Source organism: Carassius carassius, chromosome 50, assembly GCF_963082965.1.
Source record: "Carassius carassius chromosome 50, fCarCar2.1, whole genome shotgun sequence".
Taxonomy (NCBI): domain Eukaryota; kingdom Metazoa; phylum Chordata; class Actinopteri; order Cypriniformes; family Cyprinidae; genus Carassius; species Carassius carassius.
Window position 1 is genome coordinate 12,744,824 of NC_081804.1, and position 18,980 is coordinate 12,763,803.

Below are 18,980 nucleotides of genomic sequence, written 5' to 3' on the forward strand. Positions count from 1 at the left end.
GGCAGCAGCCAGTGTGGATTACTGAAAGGAATCCTTGCCTTGCGGTTTAAGATCTCTTTCTCCTGAACCTCCTCTAGGATCAAGAGTGTTTTTAGTATCGGCATTAGGCAGGTTCACCTTTGCTAGACAGGAACTGAGATTTGAACCTGAACTTAACCTTATTCTACACCTACCGATTGCAAAAAACTAATGGTCTATATGTAGTGCCATTTCGTACAGACAGTCCCTGTTAAAGAGTATATCATGATGGTGGATCCAAGTAGTACAAATCGTCATGTGGGGTCAGTGCATTTCATTACCACCAGCTTAGGACCCATCAAACAAAATATTCTTCCTTAAGCCTGGATTGTTTAACCCCACTGTAAGGTATGCATCATCTCCTCTTCCCTTTCCGTAGCCCTCCAGTGTAGGCAAATCGAAAGAAAGTGCTGAGTTTGTGCAGCTCTCCGCAATTCTTATGAAAATTTAACTATTCTATTTGGATTCACATGCTCTCCCTAGCTAGGGCAGCCACGCACTGGCATTGAAATTCTTCATTCTGTTCATCCCGGTCGGTGGAGGAAATGAACGGTAACAGGATTCTGATTTGCACGATAACCTTCCATCTCTGGACCCCAGTTACCTGTCCAGTCAGGGCTCTCTTTATCACATTAATCTGAGAATGTTTGTGGTGTGGATACTAAGCAGGAACATTGCCTATTCGTAGTCTGAGTCAACTGACTATGTAAGCCAAAATGTTAATTCCAATGTGGATCAGTTACAGATTAAGTAACTGAGTAGAGGTTAGCATAGAGCATAATGTAAACTGAAGTAACTAAAGTAATCAGGTTTCTCTCAGGTTTTAACGTTTCTGATGATGTAATACACAAATACTTCTGTTTTTTAAGCTAATTTAAGCTTTAGTAAGGCAGGAGGGAGAAAAGTAGAGTGCGACAGAGAGAGAGAGAGAGTGTAAGACACATGAGTTGTGGATTTATGGGGTAGGACTCCTGTTATTAGAGGCAGAACAGTACAGATCTGTTGTTTGCATGGAGCAGCTCTCCCTCCTGTCACCATTGCTGCTTGACATACACACACTTGCAAACACCTTTACTGCACTAAACTTGTCTGTTTGCTAGCCTGCTGTGCACTGGATACCACACACAGCTATAATCGTTTCACCGTACCCCTCAAACAAACATACACAGGTACTAACACACACACTAGCTCTCCAACACTCCACACACATGCAAATTCCCATTTTACGTAATTAAATGCATCATTTAAAATCAGGCTTTGATGGTTCCTCTAGTAGCACCTTGTCATGTGGTTGCAGCAAACGTCTGCGACTGTGACAATTGCATACCCATAGTAGAGCTGCTGGGCTGTGCAACAAATAGGGAATTACCCAGCAGGTCCAAAACTCACATCCTCACTGCACTCACAGAGTCTGGTAGACAATTGTAGCATGTTGGGATGTAGACAACATACGCTCATGTATGAACAAGCTTGCTTGTTCACGCCTGTTCTTGAAACGCGAGAGAATGGTGTCTTCTGAAGCTGTGAATGATCAAATGGAAGGCATTCCTTCACGACCTGCTTTACAAATTCTCCACTAATGTGGGTTCGCTTCACGCCATCCTCTGGGAGGAATGGAAGTGGTTGCAGTTGGCGGGGCTGTGCCAGATGGGGGTGGAGACAGATGCAGTAGATTCACAGGTGTTATTAATGGAGCGCTACCATCCCAAACGACCTTGAGCAGAGCAAGCCACCCACCACAAGAGCGAGGGCACATTCAAACTGTATTTAGACAACAAACGCCAGGCACTGGGGGGAAACATGGTGAGCAATCTATGCCACTATTCTACAACTAATCCCATCTCAAAGACTCACTGGCTGTTCCTCCAAAACTCGGGAAACGTTCCTGCAACCAATCATATTTTACAGTGCAATGCTCTTCGTACCAAAAATAGATCTCGATTCATGCAGCATACACATTAATTCCATAAATCTCAATTTGTTTCCTGCATAATAGGAGCTCTGGGCTGAAATGAATCTTTTTACCATTTTTTTTTTGGATAGGTTGAAAAGTAAACCCCTCATCTTTGCATGATTTACTCAATCTATTTGTTTGGGGGTTGTGCTGTTATGGTATCAAAATCAATGAGTCTTCCTAACATACCAGTCATATTAACTCACTGGAAAATATAATACACTATTATAAGCAACCAGCCATTTGTAATTGAATTCGAGCAGCTCAAATATATCAACAGCTTATACAGAGGAGAAAAAAAACCTAAAGCCTGGTTCACAAGGGACGATTTTAAAATTGTCGGCCGATTTTATAACCTGAGAGACCCCACACACGGCGATAAAAAATCACGGGTCTAACAGTTTTGGCCGTACAGTGTGTGGTGTGCAGCCACAGGGTAAAATCAACACATCACACACGAACCGATTTGACTCCCGAGCATTCCCAGGTCAGATGGGAAATCTCGCAAAATCCCTCGAGATCAAACGTGACTTCAGAGTAAACAATCATGGCGGACGAAGAGGATGCAGTGGCCATAGTTTGTGCTTTGTTTTAAACGGGAAAAAAACATAAGAAAAACAAGAAAAGGCGATGGTCAAAGAGGTGGAGACAACGCGAGCATGGACTATACTTGCTACATCATGATATGGATATGATATGGATGATATGGTTGTTGTTTTATCTCATAGAAATGTTGTTACGTATTACACAGATTAATAACCGTTTAAATAAACGTTCATATATTAGTTTCCACTGACTTTCTGGTGCGCCATGCCGCCGGCTGTTTTGATTTTGTTTCCCGGTACTTCCTCACCGCCTCGTCGCCTCGCTTTCTGATTGGCTACACGCCACAGTCCACAGGCTGCGTGATCGTTTGTCCAGGGGGGACACCACACACGAGAAGAAATCGGGCCAAATAAATCCAACATGTTGGATATCCCCGATTTGAGATCGGAGCGGTCCTGACGTCCTTCCGAGCAGAGGAGAGCAGTCTTAACACACCACACACGGCAGGAATATTTGATCAGATTATTTTACGATAATCGGAGCATCCTAAGATTGTCGGAAGGGTTGAATCGGGGCTAAAATCGGCCTAATTATCCTGCCGTGTGAACCAGCCTTAAGTGGGACCAAATGACTATGTTTAAATTTAAATTTAAAATGATCATTTCATAAATAAACATTGCTGTGGTGTACAATTTATAATAAATAATGCCCAGAAGTAGGGCGATTCTCACTGTTCTTCCCATTTCAGGTCTTGTAGCCTCATCTTATGAGCTGAACAATTAAACAAGATATATTAAATCCAAAAGGTGCAGTGCAGCAATTGTTACATATAATTACAAATCCAAACCTGATGCAAATCCAAAGCTGTGCATACAACAGTCTGTCTAATGTATTTTCAAGTAAAAAGAGAACTCTAGAGTTGTATATACAAATATATAAAAGAGTTATACATATATACATAAAAATATTTCTACATATAACATCCATCTAATATCACAACATTTCAGTCATCATTTTGTTTTTGGAGTGGGGTAAAATATTTTTTTATACCAACTAGCTGTTTTAGCTAAATATTCAGGCCGATTCCGAGTCCTACCCTGCGGCCCACAACAGAACTATGCTTCATTGGCTTCACTGTGTGAGTTTCGCTGTTAACCTGCCTTTCAAGGACACCATGATGACATTTTTATATTCCACGCTTAAAAAACGAGGGTAAAACTGTCCTGAGAAGTGTTTAAGAATTCATCACTCTCACACAGTCCCTCTGTCTTTAGATTTAGAGGATGTGCAGGACTCAATCTATTTCAGCTGAAATTGATCAATAATGCAGTGCTGACTCGCAGTCTGCCTGTGTATGAGAGAATATAAGGAAGAGAATATTTTTACTATCTGCCTGAAAATTACCACAGGGATTGCTAATGAGAGGTGCGCTGTAAACGAACATAATAGCAAGCACTGTTTTCTTAAGGTTGCTCAACCTTGGGAAAGAACGAAAACAAACACACACACACACACACACACACGCACACACACGTAAATCCCCTTTGTATAAATTATGAAACTACCTAAACCTCTAAACCAAGCAACAACGTATCCCATAACAGATCAAAGGCTCGGTCTAATCAATGCCTACGAAATATGTCAAAGATCAAAAAACGAGACTCCTCGACCGGGCCAGCTGCCCATTATTGTGCTAACGTCTCCCAGAGAATTTTCACACTCCTCTCATCAACAGCTTTATTTACAATTTCAGCTCATAATTAAAGCTAGCTGGAGTCTTGCGCTAGAGTAGCCATGAGATTCGATCGTAGCTGAAAAGAGAGAACATACAGCAGCTGATGTTAAGGATGCTCAGCCACTGATCTGGTTTAATCTCAAGGATGTTTGTTACACATCACTGTAATGAGCTTCAAAGATATCTTGTTTTTCCTCCCGCATGCGTTAATACCAGTTTAGACGCTGGGCGTCGGAAGAAAATGCTTTTATAACAAAGGCATTTGTGCGTATGCAGATTTTGGTGTCTGTTTCCTTTTGCCTTTTACTTGTTAAACGTAAACTGTTAAAAGCACAATCCTGCTGTTCAGATGAGATCAGGCAAACCCACCAACATATATTCACGCAGTGCACAAACGTTTAATTTGTCTACAATTTTCTCTGTGGTCTCCATATAGAAACACACACAAACCACATACCAGCCACCACATACACAAAAGCAATATGCACACATCTTCCTTACAACATCTCTTATGCATCTTGCAACAAATCTCATCGTGTCTCCATTGTCTGTGTGTGAGTGTCTCAGACAGTGTGGTTGCACAGTCTCCCGTAAGGGCATGTTTTGTCTCTCATCCTCGCAGCGGTATATCTGTTTGTATGTTTCATAACTTTTTTTTAAAGTGCAAAGTCAAGATTACAGCTTGATTGTCTCACACAGTGTACAGAGTTTTTCTGTTTGCTGTAATAAAGGGGAGATTGGAGTCAACTGTGCCACTTTTATTGTTTTTTTTTAGGCAAAGCAAAACTGGGGATTTTTTAATTTGAGGGTGAGTTGGGGCACAAAGGAAGCACATGAAAACTTGATTTGAAACTCTGAATTGAATTGAAAAAAAAAAAAGTTCAATGAAGAAAACATGAAGACAAAAACAAATGAAGAAATTACAAGCAATGGCACAAATACATACAATAAAAAAGGAAAAAAAAAAAAAAGCCTTTCCATTTTTCATGTAGGTCTAAAAGTATTTTTCAGGTACTCAATACAGAAATTGAATAAAGTAATCAAATAACACTAGATAGTCTTTACTGTATAAATAAATACAAGCGATTCCTTACATTTAAAGTTACAAATGTTTTTCAGTCAAGACAAATGTTTTTTTCTTTTGTTGTTTGATTAAAATTAAGGACGCAGACAGCAGCAGGTGTAATGTTAGGCTGCTGTCACTTTAAGACCTGATGCATGGATCCAATATATTGACGCGTGTTTTCTCCCTCGATTACTTACATTCACTTTAGATATAACCAGCTGTGTTTATGTGAATAAACAACAAGACTGGTATTTTTACATATTTTATTTTTAAAACTCTTTTTCCGTGAGCTATTTGAGCTGGCTTTATGTGTTTGCAGGAACGTCTCATATTATAAGCATGGAACCTGCTGGAATGAGTAAAATTATACAAAATACCTGCAGTTCAAAATTCAAGCCCTGATTGTAGTCCATAATGTAGAATTGTGAAAAAGCGCAAGACATTTTTAAGCCTGCATAATGCGGTCATTCTCTGTCTGCAAAGAGATTTCACTCTTTGTGAAGACAAATGCTATAATTCACAGCCGCCCACATTGTGTAACTGGTAACAGAGTGATGTTATTCATAGAGTGACACTCTAAGACAAGTGCTGGTCTGAGAGGCTGTGATAGTGATTCAGGAGGCTCTCTGTGGACGAGCATGTTGTGTCCTTCAGTCGACATACGAGACAAATTAATGCTGCGATCATCACCGTTCCAGTCCCTCGAAACTATTGACAAAAACAAAACAAAGAAACAAAGTAAGGAGTGCAGACAACTGCTGCTGTGTAATGACCAGTCACTGCATGGGAATAAAGGTGGTTGTGATCTATTAAACAGAAACGGTAAAGGGAGTGATTTTGTAACAAGTTCCACATATCTTACTGGGAAAATTGGTAGAATTTTCAACTGGGGGCCCTTACAGCATTAAAAAAATACACTCTCAGGAAATAAATGGTACAAAAGCTGTCACTGGAGCACTACTTACTAAAATGCTGTTCCTTATTGTCTAAGCACATTTTTGCTGTGTATTAGGATGTCACAGTTTTTTGGGGATTGGGCCAATAAGATAAGATAAGACAGAAATGTGGACTCTGAGTTCACTGCCTCTTGTGCTGATGCGGCTCTTGTTCAGGATGGACAGCTTCACAGCATACTTCCAGACAGAGGAAAAGAAAGAAAAAGGGAGGGAGGGAGAGAGAGAGAAGAAGAACAGACAAGAACCTGTGCTCAGCAAAGGGAGAGCTCTCATCCAACAAGGAGCCCAGGGGAACAACAAAAGAAGAGAGATGGGGTAAGAGAGGAGAAAAAAAGCCTTCAAAACAACAACAAAACACTACTGGCTCTCTAGAGCAGACCCTGAGTGAACGCCAGCACTCAACAGTGCAGTATTCATCCATCCATCCATCCATCCATCCATCGATAAATAGATAGATAGATTGAAGTAGTAATGACATAACTTTCAATTGTGGGTAAACGGTTTCTTTAAGAGATTGTAAAAAAGGAGCAAACAGTTAGAAAACAAAAGAGACGCAGAGACAGTTAGCCCAGGCTTCATTGTCTTTGGCATCTCAATTCTTAATCAGTGCAGTTTTGGGTAGAATGGATGCTGACATGCAAACTGCTCCACACAACAGGGAATGAGCTCCTAATCAGTAATCAGACTGTCTGTTTAAACAGTAGGGGCTCTGGGTTTCACTCTGGCGCAGGTCAAGGGCCTCTCCACAGTCCCTCTTCCCTACTGTGGTACACCCATGCATTGCTACAGAGCAAACAGAAACCCCAACCATCACCCCACGGGACTCTTAACAGGCAAACAATTCCTGTCATCTCTAATGTCAGTGCTCTGTTCTGACTAGCAAAGCTATTGCTTCTAATTGATTTTGTTGTGATACATTATTTTTAAGGAATGAATGTGGATCGAGTAATACATTCAGTTGAGGACATTCTTATAATGATGCTATTTGCATGGGTTTCTATTGAAAACATTCTGTGTTTTTCAAAAAGTCAGGAAAGCTCTGGTGATTTTATTGTATGCTTTAAATAAATAAATAACGGAAAAAAATCCTTTCATCTGCATCATTAGTACGGAGGGATGACTTAATTACTAATAAATATATGTGCATATATAACACATGGCTGAGAATGGCTGGCTTTGTTGTTGCAAAGAATTAAATTCATGCCATGTGGTTTGTTTAGAACACAGCAGGCCTAATCAAAGTAACCTCGAGATACAATTTTACGCTTAGACTGCATGCAGAAGACGACATGCCAATGTTTCTTGAGATATAACTGCAGTCATGTTTCTATTCACACATACAGCAATTAAAACAACAAGTTTATTTGCTTCTGGTTGCCATTAGGTGTCTGTACTCTCCTGTATAAGTATCAACTACAACTGTCATGCCAACTCCATAGGTGTCATGATCAAGGCCTGGTGCCCTTGTCACCAAATTGCTTTCAGAGTGAATGCATCATTAGGTAAAAGTTGTACCTTCCAATTTACTTTCCAAAACATTTTCAAAAAGTACTATATTTTCCTCTGTCACAGTGCCATCTAGTGGTCTGGAGTGCCATTTATCTTTCAGTTGTTTTCTGATTTGAGTGAGTACAGGTGCTTGATCAGGAGGAACATACTGGATAAGAGTGAAACACCGGGACCCTCAATGGCCCCGGCAGGAACCCCTCTAAATCAACGCAATGTTGCTCATCTCCCTTCCACAATCAAGCCTCCCACTTGAAGCTGCTTTTATTGTTCTGCCTTCCTCCCGCTCTTTCTCCCTCTCTCTCTTTCAGTCCTTTTCCCTAATCTCATAAAAATTCAGAAGGATACTCCCACATTTTGCTCCTCTCTCTGCTGCCATTCTTGAGAACATTAAAGCTGATCTCCATGGTGAAGAAGGGAGGATGAACCCCCTGGCCTCTCAAGTATGCACTCCGTGGCACCCTGGCTCCTCGCTGTGAACCAAAAGTGAGGGCTTTTTTGATGTCATTCCTTGTTTGTACATTTAATATTTCAAAACTACAACTTTACCTGACTGATACCTGAATTCCAAATCTTACATTTATGTCCTCAAGTACTTGTAAGACTGCTTGATGTGTGTATAAAAGATACTTGAACTTTAAAAGCTGTAGATCGTCATTGCAATGTGAAAGAAACTAGAGAAAAGAGAAAAGCTCTAAGAATAGACCTGCATTATCTCTCTTATACCTCTATGGATCCTTCCTGACTGAGCTGTGTGTAAAATCTGCAGAATAATGACACAATGAAAAATTGACACACTGTATTACATGATGATAATACAATAAAGATTGCGTCTTGAAAATATAGTTGAAATATTATACAAGTGTGCTCAGCAGAGTTCTGACAAACCTTCCTTTTCTTCTTGTATGAGATTGGCAACAGAGGCTGAAATCGTAACCTTCGGAAAAACAATAACAAAATCGAGACAATCCCAATCCCAGATCAAACTCTGTGGGTTAGGAATGACTTGAGATAAGCCCCAGAGGTCTCAGAGACAAACAGATCTCATCTACCTCCCCTGGGTCACCCTCTTTCTCTCAATCGCTCAATCTCTCCAAACACAAACAACTACACTCCTTCATGCATGCCTGCAGTGCAGATTTGATTAACTGCAAACCCTTGGCAACCCTTCCCAGTTCTTGTCGGAGAAAGCGGGTCAAATCTGTGAGCTCACAAGAAAGATGATACTGGTCCGATGGAGTTGGGATAAGAGATCTGACATCTTCAGGGTAGAAAGAGCAGGTTTGTCTGTCTAAAAGGATTTGAATTACCCAGGGATTAGTAGCACAAAAGCATGGGTTTGAGGAGTAGGGCTCCTGGGAACCCCAGGAGGCAGGGTGGCGTAGTCAGCACCGGAGGTTTCTCACTCATCCGTTTAGGGGCAAAGAACGGGGAAAGCAGTCCAGACCCCAGTCCTGAGTTTCTGTTGCACACATCTCCATTCTTTTATATATGAGTCTAACAAAACGCAAAATCGATAATGCTTTTTCCCCCATTTCCTCTTTGATGCAACTTCAAAAGGTTAGTGGACGGCTCTCAGAGGAGTGTTCAAAAGGAGGAAGGAGGGGCAAAAAGATAAGGAGAAAAAGACACCCCCCGACAAAAAACCTGAAGGGGCAAAACAACGTGCTTGGAATTGAAGTTGTGCAAGAAAAGCCCAGTGCGACTAAGAGCACCTTCAATCACCACTGTGGTTTGATGCATTTTGCCTGTGTGAAAGAGAGTAAAGAGCAAAGCGGTCTCACACTATAATCTTATCGGCATCTGCTCTTGGAGGAGTGCATAGCGGGCACTAGTTTTCACTGACCAAATACGTCCTTCCCAATTACAGCTATCAGCATCAGCTTAGTTAATAAGTTGCACTCAAGGTACATCCAACTAACCTTGGCTTGGAGTAAAATAAGTTGCACTCAAGGTACATCCAACTAACCTTGGCTTGGAGTAAAAGCCTCATCTGAATCTTAGAATCTTCGGTAAACCCTGACCTGGTGGACTGCTATGCTCCCAGGGTCTCTTTAAAGACAAATGAGGCAGTATGTACAAATGTTCACCACTGTATGTCTGGGATACCTAGTCTTGTTCTTGTGCATTCTGTCTATCCACATCCTCATTCCCCTTGTCTTCAAATCAAAACAATCTCTCATTCTTTCCCAACTTCACTCGAGTGTGAGAATAATCACCTTTCACCCTACTTTGTGTTTGAGAACACAGAGCATTTGTGCATGGTGTACACTTCATACAAGCACCGTCGGTGTGTGTGTGTATGTGCAGCTGGACCTGTGGTGAATGTGTTATCAGTGCAGTACTGTGAGAAGGAAAATTCTGGCAGGCCTGAAATACATTCTGACAGCTTGAGACATCAAAGGGTTCCTTATGACTGTGCTCTTAACATGGAGTCAATGTAGGAAATTACTCAGAAGGCATGAGACGACTATCCCTCTGAACAGTCAAATCTCTCGAACATAAAAACAATGCTTGATACTTCACGAAATCTAAAGCAAATGGTTCAATAATCAGTAGACCTTATATAGCTTGAAGTGTTTAGTCAACATCAAACAACATTCGCAACCCAATTACTTTCATAATGTGACATTTCCGAGTGAAATGGGATATTCAGAAAGATAAAAAATAAAGGATGGGACTTGATCTATCTGTCAAGAGTTGATTGGATCACTGGCACCTGCTAGTTGAAACTTAATCTGGGTAAAAAGAATACTCTGGGTCCAAGATATTTAATTAATTTCAAATTTTCTTACAAAACATGGATTACAGTAGGCCACTAAAAATGGATGTGAATGGGGCCAACACATAAACATTAAAATACTCAAAATATACACGGTTATATTTAAAGTTATATCTGAGTTATATCTATCACGAAAAACCTTGATGTTTTTTTTTTTTTTTTTTGAAAATGACAAAAACAAAAGACATGTCAATCAAAATGTTTAGTAATACACAATATTTCACAAATGCTGCTGACTGAGATGAACTTGTACTGAACTTGGAATGTTATTTTATGTGGCCTTGCTGAGATCAGATGAAAAGAAAAAGTTGTTTCAAATATGGAGAAAGTAACATTGGAAGATGAGTTATAAATATGTTTTTTTTATTCTTAAAAATTCTGTACTAATGAACCAGCCATAAAATTGCATATTAGGAAAGTAAATAGGGTCAATATTTGTTTCATGTTGACTCAAAGTCTAAGGGGATAACAGGAGTGGAGACAAGAGCATCTGATGTAACAAGGATCTATTTTCTTTGGAGTGGAGATTGTCTTGCCTGCCAAGAGGGTGAGTCGAGACTGGCACATGGGATTCATGCCAAACTGTCCGAGGTGCCAGGGCTCAGATGTAGCGTGAGGATGGGTGTGTCCGTGCATGGCATGGGTAACCAGGAGAAGTGCCAGATTACAATTCTACGGAGAAACTCTCTCTCTCTCTATCTCTCTCTGTGTTTTCTACTCTCTTTCATTGCTCAGTCTCAAATTCACTCATTCATCCCCCCTCTCTCCCTCTCTCCCCGTCTTCAGACCGTCTGGATGCTTTTATCAAACACACACACTCTCTCTCTCTCTCTCACACACACACACCACTGGAGCTAAATCAAAAATCTATGCTCTCAATGGCCAGTCAATATCTCATTAAGCAGTCACCGTGCCCAAGCTGGCAGGTAATGCATTTCACAGTTCTGACACAAACTCATACACACTCCGACAGTCTCTATCGCTCTCTCTCTCTCTTAAATGCCACAAACTGTAATAACCTGTGGAAATGTGCCACTCAGTTTCTTTCACAAGCTGTGGTGGAGTATGGTCACTCAACCTCCAAAGAGAAACGATGACAGACTGTGTGTGTTTGCGTGTGTGTATATACTCTTATCAATCCAAAGCCCACTTCCACACACCAGGATTGATCCCTTGGTTTGATCCAGTCATGTCTTTTGGCAGGTCTAGACTGGACTAGATTAAAGTCGATTACACAGCAGTCAGACATTATGCTGCAATGACATTAAGTATAAAACTAACCTTGCGTTGCAAAATTCTGACAAAACACTCTACAGAAGTATGCAAATGTTAAAATGTTGTTTTGTTGTTCTGTACACACTTATGTTCTTGCATTGCCCTAGCATTAACTAACCTCATCATTTAAGGTGGCAATAGTGTTACCTTCAAACACCTGTCCAATTAAACAATGACCTGCAAGAACATGACCATAGAAGAAAAGATTATGCAACAGTTAGCAATAGCGCCCCCTGTGGCTACCATGAGAATGCAACCAGTTTTAAATTGCTTTCTTAGATGTCTCAGAATAAAAGACAGTGACAATAGAGTACATTTCAGGCCTTAGATTCGAAAAGCTAGTTTGTTTACCTGTCAGAATAAATTCTGCTTTATTTTTAAGCTTCAACCACTTAGAAAGAGAGTGTTCTTAATAATATATATATAATTATTATTATATATATATATATATATTTTTTTTTTTTTACGATTTTAATGTGACATCAAATGTAACGTCTTTTCCAGATGTTGGGTTTTATATTCTGAACTTCTGATACTTCCAAAATGTACTTTCTTATACATTTTGGAATACAAGACAGTGACATTTGAGTATGTTTCAGTCCTTATATTCACACAGTTTTTTTGCCCATTACAATAAATCTGGTTTATTTTGAAACTTATTCTGACCAAGAATTGGCTATTTATAGCATAGCATCTGTAAAAAAGATAATAGCTTTTAGCACAACATTCAAAGACAAATACAATTTATTTGATAATTTGATAGGTTTTTACATTTTGAACTTTTGAAACTGCCATATGCTTAATATTTAATGCAGAAACACTAACACACAGCAAGTGGCACTTAAACATCCATAAAAGTGACTCCTTACCCCGCTCCATTGCAAAATCAGAAGCCGCTGCAGAAATAGTCCACTTTACACTCCTGCTGGCCAGTAAAATCGCTCTTTATTTTTAACCCCTAGCTAGTGGGCTACATCTTTACTTCAACTTAATCTGATTTTGCCTGCCCTCTTTCTGTCCTTTGTGGCTTACTGGATTACAGCCAATCTTGTTAACCTCTGCTGTGTTACCAAAGTGCCCAGAGAATCACACTAGTCAAGAACACTCAACTAGCCTATTGACTTAAGAGAGAGAAAAAGCAAGCCACTAACGTTCACTTGCATGCAAATATTATTTGCTTTAACTTTGTTTGTAACGTCTACATGCATTTATATTCATTCTGGTCAGGTACTTTTCAGAACACGTGCAAACTGCACACCAAAAAATGTGAGAAGATTTCAAACAGCTCTTTTCCAGCATACTTTATAGCTTATTAAAGGGTTAATTACCACACAGATGAAACAGGCCTGTTTTTTTCTGTCTTTGGCACATCAAACAACTTTCTTTAATTATGTAATTAATATTTGGAGTTTTCATCTTAATTGTGTGGAGAAGACTAGCTTATTTGCATAGGGTAATGAGAGGGATGTTTCCATTACAGGTAATTAGGTACTTGAAAGGAAAGTGTGTGGCTAGGAGGCTGGGAAAGAGGAAAGGAAAAAGGAGGGATGATCGGAAAAAAGACAGATAACCGTATCGTATTACCAAGAAAAAAAGAGGCATTAGCATCTTTAACAACATGCCTGTCAAATGACTTGCAAAGCAAACACTTAGCAATTGCCAGACGTAAATGCAATGTGGTTTCACAGCAAAATCAGAGTCGCAATCAGTCAACTGCTCTGATAACGATGCTGAACTGAAATTACAAACAAACACTAAATAAATGAGCAAGCATGTCTATTCATGATTTTTACATTTCAAAATTGAAATTACATAAAAACATGAAGAGTTTTCAATAGAACGCATTTAATGATACACAATCCTATCAAAATATTTGAACGGAGTCACTGCAAACAGTATTAACCTCAATAAAACAGTAGGAAATATTCCACACAAACTGTATCAACATCTCTAAAACATTAGACATCCTTTTATTAAAGTTAGACACCCTGTAAATGTGTTTTGGTTCTACGATTATGCATTCCTCCAGTCTCCAAGAGCTCTATTTTCAGTTTTAAGCCTCTTCAACACAACCCACACATGAGACATGGGGTCAGAGGCTAACTCATACACCTGCTCCAGCTCCACAACACACATACACACACTTGCACGATCATACCCACAAACACACATTAAAGTCTGCATGCATGCAAAAAACTAAACCCACACGTACACTCAGACAACATGCTTTCACATTCAGATGCCTGAGAAGGTATGAACAATCCAAATACTCAAAGATCTTAACAAGAAGGAGAACAGATTCATAAAATGTAAACTTCAATACACGTCCTTGCAATTCCTTGCAAAATCAAACTGGAAAATTTGCCTAAATATTTTTTTTACTCAATATTACAAATATGGCTTAGCGATGCATTCTGATGCTGCATAAATCTATTTAATACATAACGTATGCTATTTAACTGAGCTCCAACAAACAGAAACAAGTATTTTGAGGCGGTTCGGTGTCGGGTTAATGCAATAACTGTGAGTGCAGTGGAGGTGAACTGTCAAAAAGCTTTCAGTGGGAGATTCACGGAAAGTGTGTGAAGGAGAAGATTGGTGTTACCGCGGCTCAACACCAACATCCATTGCTTTTTCCACTTTCAACACCTCTCGCCTAATACAGAATGACAGCTGTGTGTGCTCACAAAGAGGATGGAGAGTGTATGTATTTTAAAGTGTATGTATATTTTAAAAAAAGAGAGAGACTTTAAATGAAAAAAGGTGAATATGAGAATTCAGGTTATCCAGCCTAGAGATGGCAGATGAGTGTGTATGTTTTGGGGGGGGCGGGGGGCGGCGAGAAGGATTACGGAGGCAGGATCAACACCAGTATAGTGGTGTGGAGATCACCCTGGTTGTTCACGGCCCAAAAATTAGGTCAGTGGAACACGACAGACGCCGACGTCAACCCAAACGACTGCCAGTCGACAAGTCCTGCATCCCGACTCAAACTCTCCTTGACCTTTTCCCATAAACAACCCAAAAACACTCTCGGTTTCTGACTTGGGGCATCGAGACCACCAATTCTTGTCTGAAAACTGAAATTTTGAGTATATAAAATAATAAAAAAAGGATTCAATTCGTTGAATTTCCAAAATATTTTATTTCCAACTCCATCTCAGGAACAGAAAAATATCAGGCATCAGCAGCCAAATAGCCTTTTGTTTGACATTAAGCTGTTTCAGCAACAGAACTTTCTCATTCGTATCAAAGCACTAACTTAATTTCCTTACAAAATAGAAATGTAAAACAATGGCACAACAATTTTCCTGTAACAAAAACTTGCACAAGCCCCAATGCCCCCCTCTCTCTCTCTCTCTCTTTCCACGAGACGCTCTAACAGTGAGTTGGCTGACTATGAATAAAGCCCTTTGCAGCTCGACTCGCTCGCAAAAGAAGGAAGTTTACAAAAAGGACAAACATAACCCCGGCATGCTTTTCTCCTCTTACCTTTCATAGCTGAAATCACAAAATACATCATTAAGCTTGGCGGTCCATAGGCGAGCGGTATCGCGAGTGCTAGCTCAAGCAGTCCACTGCTGTTTCAGCAGCAGCTGGCCAGCATAGCTCTGCCGCTCAGCTGCACTCGCATGACCACACCAGAATCCATGTGACTCTGACATCAGCGCTCCCTCACTCTCAGACACGCCTCTGGGTTGTGATTGGCAAAGGAGGCGGCCAATGAAAGGTGAGAGGGAGGAGAAAAGGGGGTTGGGTCTTTTTTCTACAGACGCAGTGGCTGTGACCGGGCTGATGGGATGGGTGAGGGGGGTACCGGGTGACTGTCACTGTCTCTTAAGCTTTATCCCAAACAAGAGAAAGTCATAACAGAAGCACACTACCAAACAAGTTCTTTTTTTTCAGCTTGTAAAAAAACGAAACCAAAAAAAGCAAGGACTTATAAAAAAGGGATGAATAGGAGGTCTTTTACAATGATTATTATAATAATTATTATTATTACAGAACAGAAGCACAATTCAATTTTTTTATATATATATATATATATATATATATATATATATATATATATATATATATATAGGCCTATATATATATATACCTTCGGATAGTACATCTATAGAATTTTGTGTGTAAAAATGTAATCTAGATTAATTAGTTGGACCTAACTAATCGAGTGATTGGTTGTCGAGTTGACTAGTTGTTCACTGTGACCCATTCTAAGTAACTAATTCATTAAGCAAGAGGTCCTGGACAATTTTTTATGAGTCTAATTAGTATACTGTACCATAGTATAATTTCCTGGACACCCATTTTTAGGTCCCGGGACATTTCCCCCCAGACAAACGCGCTGTCCTCTCTAGTATGCATGTGTGTATATATAATGTGACTAATGCTTTAGCAAAGCAGAGCTTATTTTATCTTGCCAATAAAGCTGATGAAATAGTAGGGGCAAAAAAGGCGAGAATCCAAAAAAACAACAAATTTTTTCTTTTGTCTTGGCACTGTGACGGCAGTCTCTCTCTTCCTTTGTGCTTCAATTAGACGGGACGATGAGGCTGCAAGCAACTCCAGATGTTTTCGGAGAGAGAGAGAGAGCAAGCAAAAGTGTGTTACTGGCCGTTTCTCTGACCTCCCTCCAGGAGGGTGGTTTCATCTTTTCCTCTCTTGCCGCTCGGTGTCCTGCCTGCTGAGAGAGGCGCTCACACGGGCTGCCCTGGCAGCTGAGCTCAAGAAGATAGCAGGAGAGAGAGGAAGAGAGAGGGACTCATACTGATCCTTCCACCACACAGAGACTGTCTGATGAGTTTCACTATCTCACCATCCTTTTCATTTTCTCTCTCCATCGCTCCGTCAGAGACCCCCTCTCTCTAGCTCTCTCTCTCTCTCTCTCTCTAATAATCTGCTCAGGCTTCTTAGCAGCTGGCTGCTCATGATTCTGGTCTTAGAGAGAGCTGTCTCCGGCCACAAACCAAACCCAGCTCCATTTTGAGCTTCATAAATAAGCCCCTGCTCTTCTCATCTCCACCTAGGACTAACATGAATTTCAGATAGCAATATTTCATTGCATTATGAGAGAGAGAGAGAATCATATTATTGAATCATCTAAAGCATTACCTCTAATAAAAATCCTATTGAACAATTCAATATTGTATATATATATATATAATATATTTTATTTTATTTCCCATGTAATAATAATTGAAACAATTAACCTTGGATTCATGAGTAATCAAATCACACACACAAACTAATCCATTTCAGTTTTCCTTCAAAACAGCAATATAATCATTATTTATTCACAATAAATTTATATTTTATAGAATATTCAAGTGAAAAAATATGTTTTTCAATTACCCAATCAATATTTTAAAATAGCATTATTCAAGCCCTAATACAGGTACTGTATTAGTGAACAGCATAATAAAACATACACCTTTTTTGATTAAAAAAAAAAACTATTTCACCTTCAATGTACTGTATATTTTCAATTTCACTCACAAACATTTTGAAATAGTAACCATATTTCAACTAAATACAGTAGTAACTTCTTGTTAACTACTAAAATAAATAAATAAATACATTTAACATTGACATTTGGAGTTCCCTTGTTAATGTATTAGGGTTTTGTTATACTTATAAGCTGTAGACACAATAGTAGTTTAATAGAAACTACACTATGGATATCATATCACAGTATATGTATTTTTATTTAGAGTTATAAATATGTTTGTATGTGTGATAGGCTAAAGGTAAAATCTCTGTTTACCTGAATGGCTGTGGTTGATATTCCAATTAAACACCAAATGAGCAGAAATAAATGTACTGTAAATCCCCTGAAAAAAAAAAATGCAAATACACACCCCGCACCTGATGCCATAAATCTCAGAAATTACCATCTGATCACAACCTCTTGTGTGATCCATTAGAGGCAGTGAAAATAAATTAACTCATGTTATGTCAACACTAATCCGTCAACGGTCTCTGCTTAATAAGCAAAATATAATTTCCCCTCCATGATTATCAAATGATGTGTACCATAGATGAAAATTAGCCACACCGAAGCAGCCGCAAAGTTGCATTAGCTGCCGTGGAGGTAGTTTAGCTAGTGTCATGCTGTGCTGTTAGCATTAGTGTTAGCAGTGGGCTGTTTTACTTCTATTAGGCTACTGTGTTTTTGTCCGTGGTGCTTCTGCTTTTGGTGAGTCAGTCAAACTGCAGATTGTGGTAAGGCTAAACTGCTTCGCTTTGTTGAGATACTTGTGGTAGGTAGGTTAGCAACAGTGCTGTGGTTAGAGCAGAGTGCTGAGAGAAAGGCTTTCTGAACAGCGTGCTGTAGCCTCTGGGCAGTGCAGTTCAGGCGCACACGTGTGTACGTGGAGTAGAAAAAAGGCTGCATGTGCACTCGCATGCAAAATCTAATAGCACATTCTCATCTTCCTAAACCTCTAGATCTCTGATAACCCCAGACTACAAATGAGTTATCAGTAATGGTGGAAAAAACATGTATGTGGCTTTGAGAGTTACTGATGAAAAGGATAGTGGAACATTTGTCTGTCGTTTGTGTGAATGTTTACAGCTGTGGGTAACTGTAGCTCATACATCGAACTTCTCAAATTGAATATACATTACCGCATGATATAACCACTATGCCACCCATAAGAGTGATGACTATCAGTGATATACAAAAGCATTGGTCTCTACAAAACACTTGGTATTTAGACCAGCGAGGCGTGTCAAATCACACTCTGTAATTTCCTAGTTTGTCCCCAAACAGTCACTGGAGATGTCAGCATCTCTGAGGTGTCAAAAATCAAACTGTGAAGAACTGCAACAATCAACTGAGGAATTAAGTGGTGTTAATAACAACAGCTGTCACCAGACAGGACTCGTCTTCTCCACTCCATGCCCTGGAATGCATTACCCCTCCTTTCAAACCCAGCTTTCCCAAACTTGGAACCAAGGCCTGTGGAGTTTAATGGTAGTCTCCGAAGACACTGCCTATTTTCAGGCAATTAATTGATTGAATTGCTTTGTTCAACCATAGCACTAACCCTACCTAGTGACCGTGAATTGCCAAGTAGGACATGTTCCTGGATTAGCAACTTTATTGGTACTGGTGCAACCTTCCAATCAAACAA

General features: G+C 39.7%; 1 protein-coding gene across 2 annotated transcripts in view; it reads right to left on the reverse strand.

The window, feature by feature from the left end:
- Positions 1-18,980, reverse strand: part of LOC132133109 (nuclear receptor ROR-alpha A) — a 282,503-nt gene that overhangs the window by 44,303 nt on the left and 219,220 nt on the right. The window contains exon 1 of one of the 2 annotated variants that reach the window (XM_059545831.1): positions 15,331-15,471. The exons of the other annotated variant lie outside the window; for it this stretch is intronic. Within the exon in view, the coding sequence (XP_059401814.1) occupies positions 15,331-15,361 (31 nt within the window). The 5' untranslated portion in view covers positions 15,362-15,471. Of the gene's footprint in view, positions 1-15,330; positions 15,472-18,980 lie in introns of those variants that run through there. 2 annotated transcript variants of the gene reach the window in all.